The sequence below is a fragment of the Vespa mandarinia genome, chromosome 1 (genome assembly GCF_050613455.1).
Source record: "Vespa mandarinia isolate Hongniang chromosome 1, ASM5061345v1, whole genome shotgun sequence".
Classification (NCBI taxonomy): domain Eukaryota; kingdom Metazoa; phylum Arthropoda; class Insecta; order Hymenoptera; family Vespidae; genus Vespa; species Vespa mandarinia.
Window position 1 is genome coordinate 20,066,757 of NC_140810.1, and position 23,244 is coordinate 20,090,000.

Genomic DNA, 23,244 nt, shown 5'->3' on the forward strand with positions numbered 1-23,244 from the left:
GTATATATCTATACGTATATATGTGTGTGTATGTATGTGTTTTAATTTCGAGCGTGTAACATTCATTCGCCTCCGAAAGAGATAACGATAAGGAAACACGAGATTTCGATAGAAATGGATAGATAGAGTGTAAGAGTTTAAATCTTAATACAAACTAAATTTCGCAATTTATAAATGTTTTTACAGATCTGTTTATATCTTTGACGTATAAAGTGATTTTTTTTATCTTTGTCTATTTCCGCCATGATAATACAAAGTGTTATCGTTGAAAAGAAAAATCATTTAATTTTCCTCGAGCAGACTGGTGAAATGTAATGATACACGATAACGGGAAAGCTCGTCTTAGATAAATGCCATTTGATCGAGTTCTATTGTTTGCCTTGGATTGATTATACGAGTAAGCGAGCGAGCGAGCGAGCAAGCAAACGAACTTCATACATAAAATGTATAATCTTAACGCGTCCATTGGCCGACTAAACAAGAGTGTTATCGCGAGCTTCTTATTTTATTTTTCTTTCATACAATCTACAAATCGTGATATCGCAAGTTGAAGCGTGTCCGATGGAAAAATCTTTAACTATAAAACGTTCCGGTGTAAAACGTATTTTCCGTTAACGATGTTGGCACTTGATATAACGTTATGTCACCTATCACTGTAATAACGTTTCTTTCTTTTCTTGTTTGTTACTTTTGTTTTCGTTTTCTCCTTTTCTTGTTTCTTTTTTTCTTTTAATTCTTTCTCTCTCTGCGATCATCGAACGGATTATTTATCAAAGACGGATGGACTTGTGACTTTTCAATGTGAACTCCGTGTATGCATGTGCTAAACAGTTTATAATTAGACGGCAAAGACCGTGGAAGAAGACGAGGGAGGCTTGATCGGAGAGGTCATATCAACGACGATGACGACGATTGGCGGGGGCGGTGGTGGGGGTATCGAAGAAAAAAAGAAAAAAATGAAGAGAAGAAAGAGAGAACGAGAAAAAAAGAAAGAAGGAAGGAAAGAAAGAAGGAGATAGAAAAAGAAGCGTGGAAGTAAGAGAAGGAAAAAAGTGAAGGGGCCTTGACCGACCCGATGCGTGACAATCGACTACGGACAACAAACGAGCAACAGGACTGAATCAGCCGACGAGGAATGTCTCCTTGTACCGTTATGTCGTGATCTTGCTGTTATACAGACCAACTGGACGGGACCGTCGTCGTAACATTCATTTAGCGGCTGAACTTAACGACGGAGAACTGGTTCGACTAGAGTCAGAATCTGGTCTAATACGATTAATCAATATTTCGAGCATCATTTTGAGATTGGTCCAATATCTTTTCTCATTATCGGACCTTCATTTTCGCCCTTGAACATCTCTTTCAGGGTCTCTTAACTCTATGAGGTGCACGATCTTAAAGAAAATAAAAGTCCAAGTTGCACAGAATTTTTTTTTTTTTTATATAAAAATAATGAAAAAAAAAAAAGAAGAAAGAAATAAAACGATCATTTCAATTATTTAACATAAAGTATTACTCAATATTGATGGGTTAAAATGTATATCCCATCAATTCATAAAGAGTTAAGCAAAAGTTGAGACAGTTTTTAATTCATTTAATTTCAAAGAGTCAAAAAGAGAAGAATGAAAGAGATGGAAAAAGTCAAACAATAATCGGTAATTATTTTGAACGGAACATCATTATTAATATAATGCGATTACGTATTCATATATAATTCATAGTTTTGACCTAACAACGTTTATTTATTTAGCTCGTGTTTCTTTATCGCAAAAGATTTCGTTATCTGTAACGCTCTTTATTATCAGAAATTTTCATAACTATTTTCATGACAGTTAAATAGTCGTTAATAAAATTGTTGAGAATAATATTCGGTTTATTAACATTATACATAAATTATCAAAGACTTTGTATATCAAAAGTATCACGAGGAGTTATAATCCGTCGTTAGAAATTAAGCCGTTCGGTCTTTTATCGTTTCGGTTTATTACACATTCATGTATTTTATACGCGTATTTAGTATTTTATTCTTTAGCCGTATACGCGAAGTTATGCGAATACAAGGGAGGACTCGTCTTACGAAATCAAGAAACCTCAGAAAGATTTAAAAATTCTATGATACTTTAAAAGAAAAAGATTTCTTTGCCCGAAGAAAATTATAATTTTTCAAAGGATAATTTCATTGAAACTATTAAATCTCCCTTCTAATCGAAATATAATTTAACCAATCTAATTGTTCGTAAAATTTTCGCATCTCCTAAGCGTAAATTGCAAAGTTAACGATAACGAAAGAATTTCTTTCGTTGAATTTATTTAGGTCAGCTATTTGCCTTTTATACCTGTGACAATTCATTTCCAACAACAATAATCATAGTCTCTAATGGTCGCGCCGCCACGACTATTTCGTCGTTTCGCGGAAGTTATTATATTATATAACGAAGCGTCACTTCCTCGTTCTCAGTAACGTGAAAAATAGATTTAAAACGTAGTACCGTGTCATCACTGATAGCGCACATCGGAAATTATGAACACCTTGAAAGTAAAACTGATATACCTATATCTACATACGTCTGCATATATATATATACATATATATTTATGTATATATATATATCTATATATATTTATATATATATATATATCCATATATATATATATATATATATATATATATATATATATATCGAATAATATCGTATTTTTATTTCATTTATATTATCGGGCGATTATATAATTGTCAGATTATTAGCATTTTAACATGTCCACAATGAAATATAATTCGTTAGTTGTGAACGCGAAGATAATTTTAAACGAGTAAATAAGATTCATAATGAATCGTAAGAGAAGTATAAAAAAAAAAGAAAAAGAATTTATATCTAAAAACATTTATATTTGTATCGGAGGAGAGGATAACGACGAAATCGAAGTACCCGTTCCTCGCTGGATTATCAATAATTTAATCAATTATTGGAATTATTTTTAATTATTATTCTCGCTTGTTCGCAAATGATATAACGATAACGAATATGAGAGACGATTATAATAAGAAAAAAAAAAAAAAAGAAGAAAAGAGAAAAAGGGAATGGTAAGAAACGAATTAGAGAGGAGGAATCGATTTGGTCTCAACGTTTTATATTTAAAAAAAAAGAGTGAAAATAATCATCGAGACGAAAAGCTGCGAACAGATAAAAAAATTTGATGGTTCTAGTCCGATCGGTCAGTGCTCTTAGTTTTATTCGACTCACGCGAGTCGTTTAAATCCATCACCAAGCGAGACACCTGTAATCGGTCGAAGAACGCATTCTTCACGCCATCCATCCATACACGAGCATCGCGTTAAACGCGCACGATGAAGAAGGAAACTCATTCCCACGCGTATTCCCGAGGACGCGTACACGAGCGAGAGCCTTCTTTACTCGTCTCTTCCCACACGTCGCGACGTCTGTCTCAAACTATGTACGTTCAAATAAATTTGTGAGGAAGAAAGGAGAAAGAAAAAAGAAGAAATAATAAAAATAATAAAAAGCGTGTTTCGTACGAAACAAAAACAAAACAAAACAAAACAAAAAAAAAAAAAAGAAAAGAAAAAAAAATCGAAAAACCAGACTCTCTCGAGAAGAAGGCATCCCTCGATTTCACTCGCAACGATACGTACATATATTTCACTTTCCCCTTTGGAGATACGAATTTACTGGCTTCCAACTTACGTAAGGCCCATTTAAATAAGCGAAAAAAGAAGTGTTCATAGCGACGATAAATCGGTAGTTAACTCGAGCGCTCGTTAACGGACCGTCGAAATGTAGAAACGATCTGTAAGTACCGCTCGAAAGGCGAACTATTTTGAAAGAAGTTCAAGTAACGAGGATCGCTGATCTTCCGATCGCAAAGCAAAGGAAAGTATTCCATAGTGGTATATAGATATATCAAGAACTCTTCTGTACAAACTGGTTGCCCCCGTAGCGTAGCTACGATTTATTTGCTAATAAGAAAGCTCGATCGTTTCAGTTATGTGTACGCCGTGAGCGCGGAGTTGGCATTTGTAATTAGTCGCTCGTTAACGGCGGTAGAGTAATTACCTATCGATACGCCTTGTGGTTGTGATTGCCTTTTTATCTAATACAATGAAATGGGTTGATATCGGTTGGACATATCGGTGACTGGACCGTGCCGGCAATTTATTTTCTTCTTGGCAATAATCGGTCATCCCATCTCTCGAATTACCCAAGCTAGCCTTTCTGTGACGCGCGATGCTACCATTTCTGCTTTCTCCTTTTAACTATGCGCCGAGATATTTTCATCGATAGTATTCATCGTTGCCCGAGGGCTTCGCGCTTCGAATATAAAAAAAAATAAAAGATAGAAAAGGATGCTATCTTTGGTATAAATAATAATAACAATAATAATAATAATAATAATAATAATAATAATAATAATAATAATAATAATAATAATGTAGGCATTTGTTATGTTAAGCGATATAACTTATTTAACTCCATCTAGTCGGACAAGAAAAAAAAAGAATGACATTCTATTCGACGAAAAATACCATATAGCATAAATACAGATATGAGATAGGTGCGAAGCGTAACGAAAATTATCACATATGGAAATATTTGAAATTATAGCCTTAGTAATCGTTCAAGCGTCGGGTCGTTTGACGTATACTTTTCAACATTCACCTGCCGTATATTAATTGTTTGACGCGAATTAACCCCCTTCGCGCGTAGGCGTTCTACATGACTCGCTCTCGTATGTCAAGAATGACCGTTTATATGCTTGTTTTACATTGCTACTTACAAAGCAAACTGGTTATATTTCTATCGGAGGAATGAATAAAATAAGAACGAGTAGTGAAGTTGACATTTTTCTACTTTTTCTAATCTCACGTATAAAAGCAAGGTGGTATTGGCTTTTTCTACGCTAAAATTAATAGCACCTTACGCAATAGAATAGTGCGCCTCGTTACTCGTGTACATTATGATTTTAACGCTACCTTAGACCTCGAGTCTCTACTCGGATGCATCCGTGTGGCTATAAACTATGACAAGTAATTTATTCTATGGCGTTAGCCACGATTTTTATTTAAATGAAAGTAGCCATCAACGTTGAAAATGTTATAGGTTAAAACGAATTTCTCATTGCTGTAATTCAATTACAGTTTGAGTTGGTTAAGCGATATCATAAATAAATCAATATAAGTCATTGAACGAATAATCGGTGGTTCCCAAAGTTTGTAAGGAGGAAAAGAAAAGGAAGAAAAAAAAAAATTAAGAATGAAAAAAGGAAAGAAAGAAAAAAACACAGCGGTAAGACCTTATCTCAGATATAGTTAGCTTATCAGCACAAGCCGATGCTTCCTCGTGTTCAAAGTGTTGTTCGAGATAGACTAAAGTACGAGAACGTTTAAGTTTTTGTACGGCCTCGCGTACGTAACGCGCGTGCCTATCTCTAACAGTCGACTTTCTTAGTCTCGTTCACGCACTGATTATTTTAGGTAAAAAGCCCGAGATATCTGAAGAAGGATAGCGAGAGAGAGAGAAAGAGAGAGAGAGAGAGAGAGAGAGAGAGAGAGAGAAAAACTCTCGACTTCGGGTAAACGCTCTCGATCATATATGCGTGTGTATATTCAAAAGAGAAGGAAAGAAGAAAAGAGAAAAGCATGGCATCGGCTTCAAATGAAATTCTTTTATTTTGAAAATATATTAATGCAATTGAAATTCATAGATATGATTAAGCTCGATGGACATAATAGTCATAATGTTATTATACGCGATAGTCGAACGTGTAACACTGGTAGGAAATAGAAAAGAAAATTATCGGTGCAAATGGTATTTCTATTGGGAATAAAAAAAATAATATAACATTTACTTTCGTTTGATACATTTGTCATTAGGTATGCAAGAACCGCATGAATTTAAATTCCTTCACTTGGTTTACCGCCGTTAAACGAGCAAACGTCATTGGCAATACGCAAAAGAAATCACTGTGAATTTTTTCGTAATAACATGTTTCGTACATACGTATATACAAGGTTTAAAGAGCTCGTTTTATTTATTTTTTTTTTTTTTATTGAAAATCGATGAAAATTATACCCTTTGTTGCTAAGTCATTGGGAATGCGATTTAAAAATAACATACATTAATTTCCATTACATGAATTTCTTATCTCCATGCAAGTTGAATAAAACAGACGACTTTTTCCGAATCTTCTTTTTACTTTGAAAAGTGAAAAAAAGATAAACGTTATTATTTACGTAGTAGAGGCTAAATAGCTTACTGTCAAGAATTTGAGCACAAAGAGAATTCCCCTGTAATATCATAGTTATGCAAAGTTCGTGGGACCGATAAGACGCATTTGCAGTCAAGAATGTGATCAGTAACGTATCGTTTACAATGTGCATATATACATACATCACGATAAAAGCGAGATAAACATGTTCAAAAATAAAAACATTTTTTGCCCTTAATTTTCAATTTATGTTTTATAGATTATAATTATGTTTTCCAATTTTATATTTTTATACAAATTTAAAATACATAGCATAAAATCCGAGACAAGCAAGTACTGGAATAAATAGTTCTATACGATTTATTTACTTTTATTTAACTCTATGAGATATGGACTCGAAATAAAAAAAGAAAGAAAAAAAACAAAAAAGAAAAGAAAAAAGAAAAGAAAAGAAGTATTTGGCATTATTATCACAAATCGATATTTTCAATAATAATTTTTCTTTAACGTACGACAAGTTAATACGTAATCTCGTAGACTCAACGACGTATCTGTGTCACGTGTCTCGATATAACAGCAACCAACGATTGCTATCGAATCGATGGGAAAATTATGTACGCAACGTATGGCCCGCAAACGGGTAATTAAATATACGTAACAGTTGTCTCCCAATGTCCGTTCGGTCTAATCGACCATAAAAACCTGTCTAACGCGTTGACAGATACGAGAATTTACATGGCCTTTGCATTTCGTTTAATGAAAATTCTTGCAACATGTATAGCATTGCAATTTTTGATATCCCGTCGAGATGCGAAAGCCGTTCCAATATCGGCTATCTTTCCTTTTTAGTTTATTTTTCTATTTTCTCGTTTTCTTCTTTTTTCATCCTTTACACGCACACATATATATATATTTATATTCCTTTTTATTTCTTCTTTTTTTTTTTTCTTTTTTATCGAAGATAATGATACAATACGATAAAGGTTAACGACATAGCGTATTACATTTCAAATTTACATCTGGAATTACTACTTTAACCATCGGCTTTCGATTTCGCAGCGACCACGTTTAAGGATGTCCGACATGGTGGGTCAGTTTTACGTGGCTTTTTTGTGGTTAGATATAACACGATAACCACGACTAACATTGTTACTTGCACAAGAAACAAGCAAGCAAATTTTGTGTACACATTGTTGGCCATCTTAAAGTGTGCTTTAGACTCTGACGTGGTAACACTAAGTAATGTCGTTTAAAGGATCATTTTTATTACACGATCCGTTAGTTTTATGTCTGGGGCCTATGGCTCCCATACTCTCTCTTTCCCCTTCCTAAATTCTCTCTTTTTGTAACATATAAATATCATGAAACTCGTAAATCATTCTTAGGACTTTCGTCAATAATTTTTCAGTCCGGAATTTATTTACGTAGAGTCATCAAACTTTCGGTATATGTTGTCGTAGATGTCTTCGTCTTTAATTGGGATCTCATTGTAATAATTTATCGTTAATTAACTTTCATGTAATATTTCTCATGTCATCATCTTCGCAAGATCGTACAATTACCGACAATGAACTAACGATCCGCCTTTTCAAAATGTAATAATTAATTACAAAATAAAGCCGTACTAAATCATTCGAAATTAAAACCGTGGTAAAAGTTAGTCGGGGGACCAGTCGTGGAAGTGAAAGGCCGCGAGAGTATCTCATTTTTGTTGTTGTTTTCTTTCTTCTCTTTTTTCTCTCCTTTTTTTTTTCTTTCTTTCTTTCTTTCTTTTTTTTCTCAACTTCGATAGCAAGCTGCTCCGAGAGTTGGACACGAGAAAGGTGATAAAAGCTGGAGGGCTTGTTCCTCCAGGATAGAAGAGATGAGAGATATGATGCTGAGAAGGATAGTGGGAGATGGAGGAGAGAAAAGCTCGAGGACTGTTTTCAACGTGTCGAGGAGGTCGGGCAAGACCTGGCAAAGCAGGTGAAACGGTTCCAAACTGGTCTGAGGTGAGTTTGGAGAGTTGTTTTAAAGCCGGAGGTGGAAAGCAGCATCGAGCAACAGCATTAACAGAGAGAACTGGTTTTAGTAGAGTCTATGCTAGGCCGGTAGTACTTGAGTGCTAGTATAGTGGTAGGGGTAGAGCGATCTGTTTCGTCGTTGCTGGGGGCGGCGGCGGTGGCAGTGGCGGCGGCGGCGGCGGCGGCGGCGGCGGCGGCGGCGGCGGCAAGAGAAGCAAAGGAGTGGGGGTTGACGGCTCGTCAGAGACAAGCGATCCTTTACAGTTATAGTCAGTCCGGATCGGGCGCTCGGTTAGCCGCGACTCTTTGCTGCGTGTTCTTTGTTGTGTCGAATAGAAAATCCAAGGAGGCAGGTGTATAATAATACGTGAGCGTGCAGAGAGTACAGTGAACAGTGTTCGCGCATTTATAGTTCTTCCTTTCTCCCTCTCTCTCTCTCTCTGTCTCTCTCTCTCTCTCTCTCTCTCTCTCTCTCTCTCTGTCTCTGTCTCTCCCTCTCCCTTTTTCTCCTTTTCATCTTTATCCCTAATTTATACTTCGTACAAGTGGCAGAAACTCTGGAAAAGGAAATAGAGAATCCAGCACGATTAACGGTACGGCGTCAAGTTTTAGTTCACGTTAGAAAGGAAACGCGTGTGTTAGTTTCTTCATTCTTTCTTTCTTTTTCTTCTTTTTCTCTTCTTCTTTGTGCTCTTTTTTTCTTCTTTTTTCTTCGTTTTCTTTTTCTTTCTTTCTTTTATTTCTATCCCTTCGAAATTTGTATTCGGCAAAAGGAGCGAGCATTTTGACATTTCGATCTAGCGGAACACTACTTTCACATTCGATCATCTCCCTCATCGGCGATGGATCGGATTTACGGACTTGTAGTTTTAGAATGATCGATGAATCGTGACGTGTATGTTTGGTGTATGTCAGAGAAAGAGAGCGAAAGAGAGAGAGAGAGAGAGAGAGAGAGAGAGAGAGAGAGAAAAGAAAGAGATAGCCTGTTCGGCGATCGACTTAAATTGGCAGCTGCAGAATAGGTTTCTCTGATAAAGTATGTACGCGCGTTGTCGATATAATTAGAACGAGGATTTAAAGATGTAAGAAAGAAAGAGATAGAAACGTAGGAGGAAAGAGTGAAAGAAGAGGAAAAGAAGAAGGAGGTAAATGTGGAGAAGATACGAAGTTGTCCAAACACACGGCGTCAAATTATTCGCTTAGCGCGTAACGTTATTTAAATTTATTCATGGACATTGTCCGCGTTCGCACGGAAAGTTTAAAGAGAAAGGAGATATCATCGTCATTGTTGTTGTTGTTATTGTCGAATGCGCGAATATAATTGTAAAGGAAATATAGAAGGAGAAAAAGATATAAATAAAGAGAAGAAAGTATCGTCGGGAGAAATACAAAATGTGAATTTCGCGGGGAACTTGCGAGGGAAATTGCTACCTTCTTCGGCTACCGAGAGCGAAAGTAAAAGTACACCGGTGTTGCTTACTTAACTCGCCGCTTAGTTCGTTCGTTCGTTCGTTCGTTCGTTCGTTCGTTCGTTCGTTCCTTCGTTCGTTAGTGTAGCGACATTTAAAGTGCACTTTCTAACGCAGTAGTTCGCGTTTCATCGTAGGATCCTTTTTTGAACGGCGTACAAGTTTGATACTCCGATGAAAAATCAACGGAGAACTCATAAGTCTCGAACGAAAGCGTCGCGAGAAAAGGGGGAGAATTAGAAAGAGAGATAGATAGATAGATAGATAGGTAGATAGATAGATAGATAGATACATAGATAGAGAGAGAGAGAGAGAGAGAAAGATACGTAGTTTTGAAATCGACCAAGACGATACCGCTACGTCGTAGACAACGCGCTCGTGAAAGTACTTCCAGTGTGGTACGACCTACCGGTTTCTTTTGATTATATGAAAGTCCGTGTCAGCGAGAGAGAACCGACCAATCGTGAATGATTTTTTCATCGATGATAATAAGCGCGTCCTTCCGTAGACACGTGTCTACAAAATTTCATACATAATAACAGCATATATTTCGTTTCTCTTATAAACTCGAATAGCGTTCATATTATCTTTCATTCTTTTTCTTTTATCTATATTACTATCGATTCCGTGGAAATTATTTTCTAGTAGATATATTCTCTGAAATGAAAATATCATCGTATATGATAATAAAAAGAAGTTACAACTGCATTCATTATCTTCAATTAATATAAACACATGTAAAAAAAATAAAAGGTACATATATAAATAGATAGAATTTATTATTGATACAAACACTCGCGCGAGCTCGACCGCTTGTACGCGGATATGACCTCGTAACACTCATCGAAGAGACGATCTTCGAGAGACGATCGCAATGAAAATGGGAAATGGAAAATGCAAACGATGATAACAATGACGTTCGTGCCCCGCGGTCGTAACGCGCGCACGCGCGCACACGTCAAGGCGTTCGAACGCCTTGAATTCCCCGGATTGGTGTGTTTCTTTCACCTTCTCCTTCTCCTCCTAACTCCGTCTCTTCGTCATTATTTTCTTTTACTTCGTCGTTTTCATTTTTCATCTTCGACTTTGTATTCGTCTTCTTCGTTATCATTATTCTCGTCTACTCCCACATTTTCTTTCTCTTATACATTTCTTTCCTTGTTCACAATTACATGATCGTGCACGTCAACAGGCGCCTTATCGACTTTACACCTGGACAAGCAAACCGATAAAAACTATCGGCATATTTTCGATTGGTTTCGTTTAATTAGCTAGCTAAGTTAATCGTTAATCTAAAATTTCTTCGGAGAAGCGTTCATTCGATTTTCAAAGAAGCGCAGCGTGAATCGTCAAAAAGGCGCTCACCGATGTCGGATCGAAGGCCGTACGCGAGACGGAGGCGTCTGGGAAAAAAATTAACGAGTGAAAGGAGAAAGGAAGAGAATCTCGTCCGTAGCTCGCTGCTCTCCACCGTTTCTCTCTCTCTCTCTCTCTCTCTCTCTCTCTCTCTCTCTTGCCACGTTTCCATGAGCCTCTTTTCTTCTCTTTTTCTCTTTTTATTCATCCATGCGCTCCGTATAACACAAGCTCCGCTTGTTGTTAATTATCGCGTGCATGCTTACGGAATTAAATAGAATTCCCTCGGCCAAACTTTCAACACACGAAGAGCAATGCATGTATTTCCTCAAATTAATTTATATAATTTTTACGTCTTCGTAATCAGCTCACGATGATTTCAAATAATTTCTTTTTTCCGTAAAACTCACTTTAACGAACAATTCGATCAAATTTCAATTTTGAATTCGATTTAGTCGATCGAGATCGATTTTCCGCATTTCTGTTTACAGCTAATGCGCGTCTTTATCATCGAAGTACTTCCTTCTCGCATCAACTGGACATAAAGTTATATAAGAACGGTATACACCGATGACGAGCACTAACAATTACTTTCATAATCGGCAGCAGGTCGTACGTGAGTTTCCGATGCAGTTTATAAAACGTTAACCGACCGGTTACAAAATGAAAAAAAATTTCCTTCGTGATATTCCAAATGAAATTCCGTTAGGAATGTAAAAAATTGCGCCCAAATTATTTAACGATCAACTTGGAGAGATTATTTTTCTCCTTGCTCTTTCTCTCTCTCTCTCTCTCACTCTCTCTCTCTCTCTGTCTCTTTTCTTCCTTCAGCATCGATTAACATTTAATCAAAAAAAAAATAATCGATCATCGATCTTAAGACACACATACACAGACGAACTTCGAACTTTAGATTTAAATAGCATTTAAAAACTTCTTTAACCGGATTAGTGTCCTATACCTGTATTCGTACACGGATGTTTCTTTAAGCGTCGATATAATCAAAGATTCTCTTGATAAAAAGATCTCGCTTGTTAATTAATCGATCTAACTTTTACACGATCGCTCGTTCCAAGAAATATAAATTTTTTTTAATATGTCCAATCATTTTGGTTCACACATTGAAGGAATATGACGATTCGTATATTTAATAACGTTTTCTCTCTTATCAATACCGTATAATTTGGCACGTGTTGTAGAAAGGGAGTAGCCACATTGGGACGAGTATCGGTGCAACATCGATGAATTTATAAAAGGCCTCTGAAATGCGGGAATGTTCTTTTTGGAAAATCCGACGAATGACAAAGAAGCTAAACGAATATATTCTTAACTAAAAAAGAGAAAGGGAAAGGAGAAAAGTTCTTTGGGAAAGATCGTCAAGAAAAAGTTAATGTTAAAGAAAATTTGTCTGAAAAGAAGAAATCGGAGGATTTTATGGTGAAAAAAAAAATACCCCCCACCCCCTCCAAAAAAATTGGTGCATCTTCTGAAATTGAAAACTTGTAGATCCGAGTGACCGATGGACGTGACGGAAAAGTGACGCCATCGACATTGCGGAAAAAAGTCAGCTGCTAAAGGTAAACGATCGTTTCTTTCTTACATTAACATATTATTCATTCATCCTTTTCTTTTTTTCTTCTTCTTTTTTCAATAAAAATTATGAATTACTGGATGATTTAAATAATTTCTCATTTCAATTATTTGTTTCGTTGAAAGCGATTAAATTATAAGGAATGACTGAACGTATAAAAGATGTTTCACTTTAACGAATAAGGAGGTTAATATTCGCAAAATTAAGAAAGAAATCGTAAAAATTATTTAGAGACTTTGTATTTTGTATCTCCTGTTCGATTAATTATGACATTTATCACTCCGACGCGTTTCGGTAATTAGGAGATTACACTTTGAGCGGAACGTTGCCATTTTTGCTAAACAAGCGTTCTTTATGGACGGTGTATAAGCGTTATTTTATGTCAGAAGCAGGAAACCACAACTCTCCGTTAAATTTTTTCACGATCGAAATCTCTGTCTCTATTTCTTTTCTCTCTCTCTCTCTCTCTCTCTCTCCCTCTCTCCCTTCTAGTTTCACAACACATTTTTTCAAATCATAATAAGGAAGGAAGCAGAGCAGTCGAGACGAATTTGTAAGATCGAAATTCTTCGAATATTTGTCTCGCACTTCACTTTCGAAACGTTTAAAAAGAAAAAAGGAAAAGAAAAGAAAAAAAATAAATACAAAAAAACAAGAGAGAAGAGAAAAAGAGGAGAAGAAGAAGAAGAAGAAGAAGAAGAAAAAATAAATAAATAAAATAAAAAGAGAAGGAAAGAAAGAAAGATAGATAGATAGAAAGAGAAAAAAGAAATCGATTATAATTTCGTTCGTGTTCGTTTGAGAAAATCTCGAAGTTTGCGTTCCCTTGTAATGCGCATGAAAAGTATTCACGTGCGTAGGACGACGCGACGAGAAGCGAAATACGCAAAGACCGGTAACGTTTGGGAAAGGACGCCGACTGCATTCCACCCGAATGAATTCACTGACCGGATCTATACGGACGTGAGTACGATCTCGTTGAGTACCGAAGGACCGCGTGTATCCTGTATTTTTTTTTCCTTCTTTCTCTTTGTTTTTCTTTTTTTCTTTTCTTTTTTTTTCTTTTCTTCTTTTCTTTTTATACCGTGTATATCTCTTTTCTTCCTTTTTCTTTTTCTTTTTTTTTCATTTATTTCAAAGGAAAAAATTCTCGAGCAGATTTAACGAGGGATAACGAAATTTATTCTGTCAAGAATCGTATGTTTAATTACTTACACATGCATTTTATTCATTCGATGTTTATAATATGGAGCAGGCTAAATGTAAATACATAGATAGATGGGTACGTATAAATTTGAGGTCAGCTCTGAATCATTTAAAAATCAAAATGTTACCGACGGAGAAAAGATATCTTAGGATTCTCTTGCTATTTGCATCCGTCTAAAGACAGTGGGCGGACAAGTGGAAAAGACGGCGGACATTCGACTACGACAATAATGCATTTTATCTTGCGATCGCACGTTATATTCTATGAGAGAGGCCTTAATAATAGTGCGACACATTTAAAAGCCGTTTCGTTTAGAGGTAGCCGAAAATACCTTTCTCTCCTCTCTTCTTAGTTAGCCGACGGATCCCAGGGAAACGTGCCTTTCGACGAGTCGAAAGTCGAGCCATCTTTCTACGAACAACTGACACATCAACTTAGTCTAGTTGGAAACCAGTTGAAAACTAATTGAAAACTAGTTGAAAACTAGAATCGTTCGATCGAACTTACATTTCCTTTCACGATCGACTCGCAATCATTATTTTACGAGCTTTCTATATGATTCTGTATCTTATATTTATTATTTATGTATTTATTATTAGTATTAATCGATCCAACTAACGTTATCGCGCTATTGATATATGATGAATGTAAAGAAATCTAAGGCGGTTGTTAAATCAATCATTAATGAATCATAATTTTTACACAAACCGTCCTTCATAGATATCCTTGGGAATGGGAGATTGTACGAAAGTCGGTGATCGTATGTAAATCGATTATACGGCATTCTAAATTTGTCCGAGAAAATGAAAAAGTTACGTCCAATAGTGGAATGTTCCACTTTCGAGAACTGGTCGGCTTAAGAATTAATATATAAAGTTCGAAATCCAAATGCGTATAGTATCAGTTCAAACCGGTTCGAAACTGTCCAACTTTTTTATATATCGTTAATTAGTTCTATTTAAAACAAAAGAAAAAAAAATGCAAAAAAAGAAAGAAAGAAAGAAAGATAGATCGTTGACCTCGCAACGTATACAAGATTGTAAGGTAAAATATTAAAAGTATTATTCGCGATACTTTCTACAATGTTCGATTCCTTTTAGTGTTGAAACGACGAAGTAAATGTGATTTGTTAATTATTCATTTAGATTTATTTATCGAAGATGCGAGAAATGAATAGAAATTCTTGGTAGCGAGAAAAACACGGGTTATCCCAAGTTTTATTATCTGTTCTTGCTCCTCCTCACCTCGGTTCTTGAGCAGAGTCGTTGATAGTCTTCCGAGACGGTTAAAGCACAGACAGTAAGATTTTCAGGGAGATCCCTGCAACGACTTATATATCTTTCGTTTCATCGAAACGTTTTAACTCCTACGTATGTACGTGTCAAATGACGAGACTCAAGAATACGTACAAAAGTTCTTATTTCGTTTTGACCGTACGATCTCTTTCGATTCCTCTACAATATTCTAAGAAGAAAAAAGACACATCCGTCTTCGCCAGTAAATATCTCTTTATCTCCAAGTGTTCTTCGTGCAATCGATATTCTTTGAATTATCAAGGAAGATTAGCAGGATTTATATAAAGATCCAATATCTTGGTCGGAAGTATAGCTTTTTTATTTCGTTTTTTCTTTCTTTTTTCTTTCTTTTCTTTCATTATAACCATCGCTCTTATACTTTTCAACGATGTGATAAATGAAATGAAAAACAAAAAATCGAAAGCGCATCTAACTTGGGTAAAAAGCGGAAAATATATCGTCTACATTCATTGAATAAAAAAGCGTTAAATATATCGCCTATATTCATTGACCTCGATTTGAAATTATTGTTTATTGTAATATTCATGTCGACTGGTTAAAAATTATACGCTCGAATATGTTTTATGAGGCACAACGAATATACCAGATCGTTATGGTATCGATAAGCGACGATTCGCGATTGCATTATAAAAATCGAGCTGTTAAAATGATTCGAAACCAGATTGAGAGGTACAACGTCGGCTATGTGAACGGACATTTTTACTTCTTTACGAGTGCATTCGACCTCGCCAAGAGATACGATCGGCGGAATTTATCTTACGAAGCATTTTCTTTGTTACTATCGAAAGTGCGATAACCTGTAAGAAACGTTATTACCGGTGCAACCGTATATGTAACGAGCGCGTAACTACAGACCTATCCATTATATCTGTCATTATTCCTAATCGTTAATATGCTTATAGTCGCAAACTCCCCACGTATTTGCATTAAAAACATTTTTGCATTAGGCTTATTTTTATAGCAAATCAAGATAGATAGATAGATAGATTAGATAGAGAGAAAGTGGGGGGGGGAGGGGGAGGAAGAAAAGATCGTGAAAGAGAATTCTTTTTATTTATATATATATGTATATATATATTTGTTTTTTTTTTCTCTTCATTTATTGTCCATTAAAACTCGTCGTCAACTAACGACTTTGTTTTAAGAAAGTTAAAACTTTAGAACTCTAAAAGCTATTTAGATACTTTCATAATCGACCATGTCCATCTTGCCATTATCGAAGCTATTGACATACTAGAGAAATATTATTGCTACAATATTACATAACGTTCATGGCGTAATAATAAAGCGAACTGTGTAAATTCGTCACGACGAATGTTCCGATAGCAATATGAATTTCCTTATTTTCAACGCGATATACACACGTCAATATTGTAACGTTTAAGCTTTAATTTCTATCTATATATTTCTCGCATTATCGATATTTCGTTATTTTTTTTCTTTCTTTCTTTCTTTCTTTCTTTCTTTATTTATTTATTTATTTTTTCTTCTTTTTCAGCAGGTGGCTTGCGTCACGGCTTTTGTCAAGATAATGCGAAGCCTGGAAAGATTGTCTGGTAGCGATCAGGATTGTGGTGATCAGGAGATGTACATCGATTTGGACGACGCTTCCGTTGACTCGCTTACAGGAAAACGGAGTCGCCATCATGTCGTTGGCACCGAGGTATTCCCTTTTCGATAACTCTTGTTAAATCTTTACGTTTCATTCATTGAGAAAAAAAAAAAAAAAGAAAAAGTAAAACAATAATTATTGAACAACACAGGTTAATTATATGCGATAAGTAATATCATAATTAATGACCGTGGGTGTATGTGTGTGTCATCGAACGTCGATATACATAAATTAAGAACTTTGTTAAATCTCAAAGTACGTCGAAAAATCATAGAGAATATAAAAAGGTTTAAACTTTCGATAACTCGTCGGTTAGTAAATAAATTCTTTATCAGTACGCGCTATGCAGCGGCGTACGGTAACAAATTAAGTTAGATATCACGACATTCTTAATCTTATCAATTGCGTTTTGAGAATTCGTTCTGCTATTAACAAACGTCAGATTGTATTTTAATTCCTCGATCGCAATCAACCAAATCTCGATTTCGAAAGTTATTACAGAACGGTGGTTCGATAGTTGACGACAAAAAACTTACACGAACGATACATCTAAGTAATTTTACTATTTCACTTCTCTTTTTCTCTCTCTCTTTCTCTTTCCCTCCCCCCCTCTCTCTCTCTCTCTCTCCTCTTAGACATTTCATTCCGATAAAAAGTTTGTGACGAGTAATTTGAAAAAGGTCTCACGTTTCTAAATTTTAATTTTATTGTCAATGATTTGAGAATTTTATATTATGTAATTGTTATGATTAACTTTGAATCGTTGATTATCGATGATAGAAATCTTTGTTTTTTTATTTTTTTTTTATTTTTTTACTTTTTTTGAAAGCTTCAAGGATCTTATCGAACAATTGGCGTTATCTATTAAATTGATTACTTAAATTGATTACTTGATTACTATTGAGGAGGTGTCACGATATTTTGATCAGTAATTGACTTTTTCATTCGTTACGTATCATTTTCGAATGAAAAGAAATAAAATGAAGAAAGTTTATTATGAATAATCGAACTTTGATTTATCTGTTTTTCATGTTAATGAAGGTGGGCGAGGAGAGTGACAGCAGCGGTAGCGAGAGGAGCCCGAAGCAAGCGAAAAGAAGAAATCGCGGTGGACCACCGACGACACGGAGGCGGAAGAGCGGAATTTCTGCGCGCGAGAGAAACCTCAGAAGGCTCGAGAGTAATGAGAGAGAAAGAATGAGGATGCATTCGCTTAATGACGCGTTCGAGGTAATCCTCTCTGACCATCTTCTTAACTCCTCCCGCTATCAAATACACGCTAAATTGGAGAGAATTTTTGAAGAAAATAGAAGACCGTCTCGAATATCTAACGCCGTTTCAACTTTAATACAAATCGTTTTTCAGCAATTACGCGAAGTAATACCACACGTCAAAATGGAGAGGAAGCTAAGCAAAATTGAAACTTTAACATTGGCAAAAAACTATATAATGGCATTGACGAACGTGATATGCGAGATGCGTGGCGAGGAACAACCCTACACGTAAGTATATAAATATATATGTATGTATGTATATGTATGTACATATGTAATTCTTTTTTTTTTCGATCAATTGAAATAAACGTAAAGAGGAATAAGAAATTCGTATCGAAGAAGAAAGGAATGACGTGAGAATATGTATGGTAAAATCTCGATTTCCATTCGACGTGCGCCGGCAAGAAAGTTTCTAACTCACGAAATCGACGTGAAATCCTTTCGTTTCTTCGGCAACGATAATCGACTTTTGCGACGCGCATCACGATCGTCGTTGTCGTCGTCCTCATCGTCATCGTCATCGTCGTCGTCGTCGTCGTCGTCGTCAGCGTCGACGTCGCCGCCGTCGCCGTCGCCGTCGTCGTTGTTTTCGAATGGTGTCGACATTATTTCTCGTCGACTTCGCGTTACGCTTCATCGCCGTACCTTTTTTTTATATTTTCTTTTTCTTTTCTCTTTAATTTTTTTCATCCTCCTTTCGCTTTGTAACATCGATTCCAAATATTCATCAATTTCCTCGATCAAGAAAAACTTGCAAAACTTTCCACGTTCATGCAAGAAGTTCATATACATGTAACATTTATGTATAATATATGAATGTATGTATGTACGTATGCACGAGTACAATAAATACTATACATATATATATATACATATATATATATATGTGTGTGTGTGTGTGTGTGTGTGTATGTGTGTATGTAGAACTAGATGCATGAGACGTTAACGCATTACGATGACAACATTTATAGGTCATTTCATCTTTTGTTTCGAACAAACGAAGATCTATGTACAATGTCTATTATATCTTACGATCATTGCACATTGTCATCGGCAAGTTAATTATACGTACGACATCGTACTTTACATGCTTGACGGAAGGAAAGACGATGTTAAACGAACAGCATGAAGTTTAAATATGGAACATCGCGAAACGAAGATGAAGACGATTTATGGCGATTGTATGTTTGTGCAGTCACTTATACCAGCTTGTCTATCCTACGCGCCTCTACTTCTTTTTTTTTTCCTTTTTTTTTTCCTTCCCACCGGCGAAAGAGACACACGTGCTTCTATTTTCATTTTCTCTCTTTTTCTATATCTTTCCCATCGTTACTTCATCCTTTATTAGTCGATCTCTCGAGGAAAGGTAGCACGTTAACTTTTCCTCTCTCGTTCCTCTCACGTGCTTTACTGCCTGTTTTGATCTACGTGAAAATCTTCACGATTTCGTAATCGTAGTTACAATTCGCCGTACATAGCTCATTCATGTCAGCGGAATTTCACCTAGCAATATATTAAATCTTTTATCGCACGGTACTTTATAACGATTTGTGGATTTTCAAAAATACTTTAAATGTACCCACGACTTAGGTGTAATTTTTTTTTTTCTCATATTCATGATTTTTTTCCTACAACGATCAATTGATTTCTCCTTCTTTTAACGTTAACGTTAACGTTAACAATCGATATATAGCTAATTTATAGTTAAACAATAGTTAATAGTTAAACAAAAATAAAACGATGTAGACGACCCCTTGTAATTTTTATTTCTTCATCGATTTTCACCGTTATTTCGACACATAGTTTTCACGTGGTACGGAGAACCACTCGCGCTGAAACTCGTCTCTCCCAGCGCGCGTATGCACGAACGATCGATGTGCATGCCTGTCACGGCTTTCGTCGATCGTTCGCAGAATAATCGAATGCGTGTACTCTTTTTTTTTTCTCGCGTTTCGTCGAATCGTGCGAAATTGTTCGAATGTTTCCGCAAACATCAGCATCGTGCGTATCATAGTTTCCATTTTTTTTATTATTATGACTCCGACAATTTTCTTCTTCACGAGTTCGTTACGATTTTATTTATCTTGATTACAAGAATAAAAACTTTTCTTATTTCAACTTGTAACAAGTTAAACATCGAGGAATGAAAGTGTGATGAACATTGAAATTTTTGTAGCAAATTTATAAAGTTTTTTCGTTTAGAATTTTCTCTCTCTCTCTCTCTCTCTCTCTCTCTCTCTCTCTTTTATGTTAGTCCGACGATCGGTAACGATCTTTATACGCTCGATAGCGTTTACATGGTATTCTCGACATAGACCACATTTCTTAAACTTTCGTAAGAAAGTTGCTCGTGGATGGTACCTTTGCATCGGTATTCCTCTCGATTATCCACATCGTAATTAGGTCAATCGACCGCTCAACCATTCCTTCTTTCCGCTTGCACCGCTATAACGGCAGATCCGTGAACTCGATGCTCGACTCGGTATTCACCTTCGTGCTCCTCTTACCTTTCTATCAATTTCGGGAAAGGAAATCGTACGATTGAAAAAAAAAAAAAAGAAAAAAAAAGGAAAGAAGAAGAAACGTTCAGAATGCAAATATCACGTCTATATAGTACATAAACTCGTTTGAAAATAGTCGATAACGTTGAACGACTTAGCAAACATGATTTTTCGATAAAATCCATTTAAACGATGCACGAGTCACATTATTCGTTATCTAACAATAAGCGTTAAACTAAGACTCGAACGGATATGCTTGGAAAATTTTATTATTATTCAGAAGAACGTATAATAAATAAATAAATAAATATATATATATATATATATATATATATAGTTAAGTTCTTTTCAATAAACGAAAAATAGTTCTTAAGAAATATCTTTTTCTTTGCGTACTTTTTCTTTACAGCCGAGAGCTCTGCAATTTTACTTTCTGTAATTCTTTTTTTCTTTTCTTTTTCTTTTTTTCACTTTTTTCTTTCGTTTATCGTTTTACTTCACAGACTCACGAGTTATTAAGTTATATAAATTCGTCGATAAGTTATAGTACACTTGTACGACAAACTCGATCGTAATGTCTATCGACGATTCGCAGACTTTCGAAACTGTAAATGCTTGATGTATATAAATGTATATATACAATTATGTTCCCAGCGCCTATGTACATCTCGAATATGCAAAATACTATATTTTATTCTGTAAAATTATAATCGATTTACTCGAATTTCAATATATATAGATATATATTATATATATATCTATATATATTCAATATATATAGATATATATTAAAGTATTACAATCTGTCTAACTTTTTGTACTATAATTAACATGTTATTAATATTTATAATTAATAAATATTAATGATAAATCACGATCGATGTCATCGATAACTTCTGCGCGACTTCTTGCATCATAATAATTAAGTACTTCACTTCATGAATGTTGCTCAAACGAGATCCCATTTAAATTTCTTCCAACATTTTCGATAAACTTTGTTACACTTCATAATATCTGAATCAATGTTTGAACGCTGTTCTCCTTATATTATTTCTCTTATTATATTATTTCTCTTTTTTAACATTTGTCATTGACATTAAAAACGTTAAAGTGGTATATTATCAAACGACCTTTGCTTTATCCGTTACCGAAGTACTTCGTGCGGATATTATCTTGTCGTTTGCCGAAATGAAGCGACTCGGCTTTAGTCCGGCTATTTCGATTGGGATCTATCGCGAACAAACACGTACGTATCAAGTATTAAAAATATATATTAGCAATAGAGCAAACACGAGCCGAGGAGTAGAGACCGTCCTGTCAACTTTTTCTTTTTCTTTTTCTTTTTTTTTTTTTCTTTTTTTTTCTCTTTTGTTTTTTTCTTTTCTCTTTCTCATTTGTATATATACATTTTATTTGAATGTAAATCGTAAGAAAATTTCAAATATAAGAAAATTATAATCTCGACGAATCGAAACGAGTAATGTCAGTTGCAACGGCTAATGCAATACTTAATCTTCGTTATATGCAAATGACGAAACGATTTATGATATCAGAGTCAAGGATGGGAAAATACAGGCGCCTGTATTTTCTGTTAAAGGGTTGACGTACGTCATTCAATCTATCTCCAAGAAATCCGACTTTCTTGTTTTCTTTTTTTTCTTTCTTTATCATGACTAGACATGATGACGTTACGTTTGCATAATTCACTTCAGTGAATTAATATATAACAATCGTAATCGGACTACGATTTAGAATTTGCGATCTTTTCGAGATGAACTTCTTAATTGAATACCGGTTACGTAATATGCGTGATTACATCACTTTAAGTAGCAAATTAATCGCGATGCATTAAGTAGATTAAGAATACATGTTAGCACGCGTTATAAATTTATTTTAATTACTATTACATACACGATTTATTTTTATGTAAACGGATAAAAGGAAAACAAAACGAGAAAGGGAAAAGAAATATGATAATTCACCTTTTAGTCGAAACTTTCACGTGGCAACAATAATTCCCCGATAATGCCCACATTCGAAAGAATAAATACAGGACGAATTATAAAGTGCATGGAGAACTACTAACGTTTTTTAAAACTTTATTTCGATTTCGATTATTAATGATAAGGCCGCGCGAGGCCAAGGATCTCGGAGTCTTGAAAATTTGAAAGTGTCAATGGTGATAAATCATGATATCCCGATTTATCGACTAGCAGTTGAACGATACACGAAGCTCCGCAAAAATAAATCTCATTTAAAGAGACTCGACTGTGAAAAACAGAAAAATGATTAGGCGCTAAGAATCAATATTCTTACAAAGGACGAATCGATCACGTCTCGTTCCTGATCGCTTCGAAGAACTAATTGCATCATGTACATACGTTCATATTGTACGCATGTAAATAATATTTATTTATCTTTTTTCTTTTTTTTTCTTTTCTTCCTTTTTCTTTCTTCGCTTTCTTATGTTTTTTTTTTTTTTTTTGTAATTCTTTCGCTTCATAATAAAATAATCTTATTCAAAGTATCTATGTTCTATTTAATCGTAGATTCGTCGACGGCGAATGCGGCTCCAACAGTGGTGACAGCACAGGTCAATTGGAATTGAGCGGTGGCGAGCAACTCGAAGAGGCATCACCAGCATCCATCCTCGAGACAAATAATAATAGCTTACTCCACGAAGATTT

At 35.3% G+C, this 23,244-nt stretch overlaps 1 protein-coding gene across 16 annotated transcripts in view; it reads left to right on the plus strand.

Moving 5' to 3' along the window:
* Window positions 1–8,453: 8,453 nt before the first annotated feature.
* Window positions 8,454–23,244, plus strand: part of LOC118447550 (uncharacterized) — a 19,725-nt gene continuing 4,934 nt past the window's right edge. For 2 of the 16 annotated variants that reach the window (XR_014981947.1, XM_085655850.1), the window contains exons 1-5: window positions 13,479–13,610; window positions 16,669–16,833; window positions 17,824–18,012; window positions 18,148–18,284; window positions 23,107–23,244. The exon at window positions 23,107–23,244 is cut by the window's right edge. Coding sequence is in view for 15 of the 16 variants with exons in the window: in XM_085655850.1 (XP_085511976.1) it covers window positions 13,479–13,610; window positions 16,669–16,833; window positions 17,824–18,012; window positions 18,148–18,284; window positions 23,107–23,244 (761 nt within the window). In the remaining variant the exon portion in view is untranslated. Of the gene's footprint in view, window positions 8,825–9,242; window positions 9,377–10,432; window positions 10,454–12,255; window positions 12,634–13,478; window positions 13,611–16,668; window positions 16,834–17,823; window positions 18,013–18,147; window positions 18,285–23,106 lie in introns of those variants that run through there. The other 14 variants (XM_085655877.1, XM_035879634.2, XM_085655868.1 and 11 more) reach the window with 14 other exon arrangements.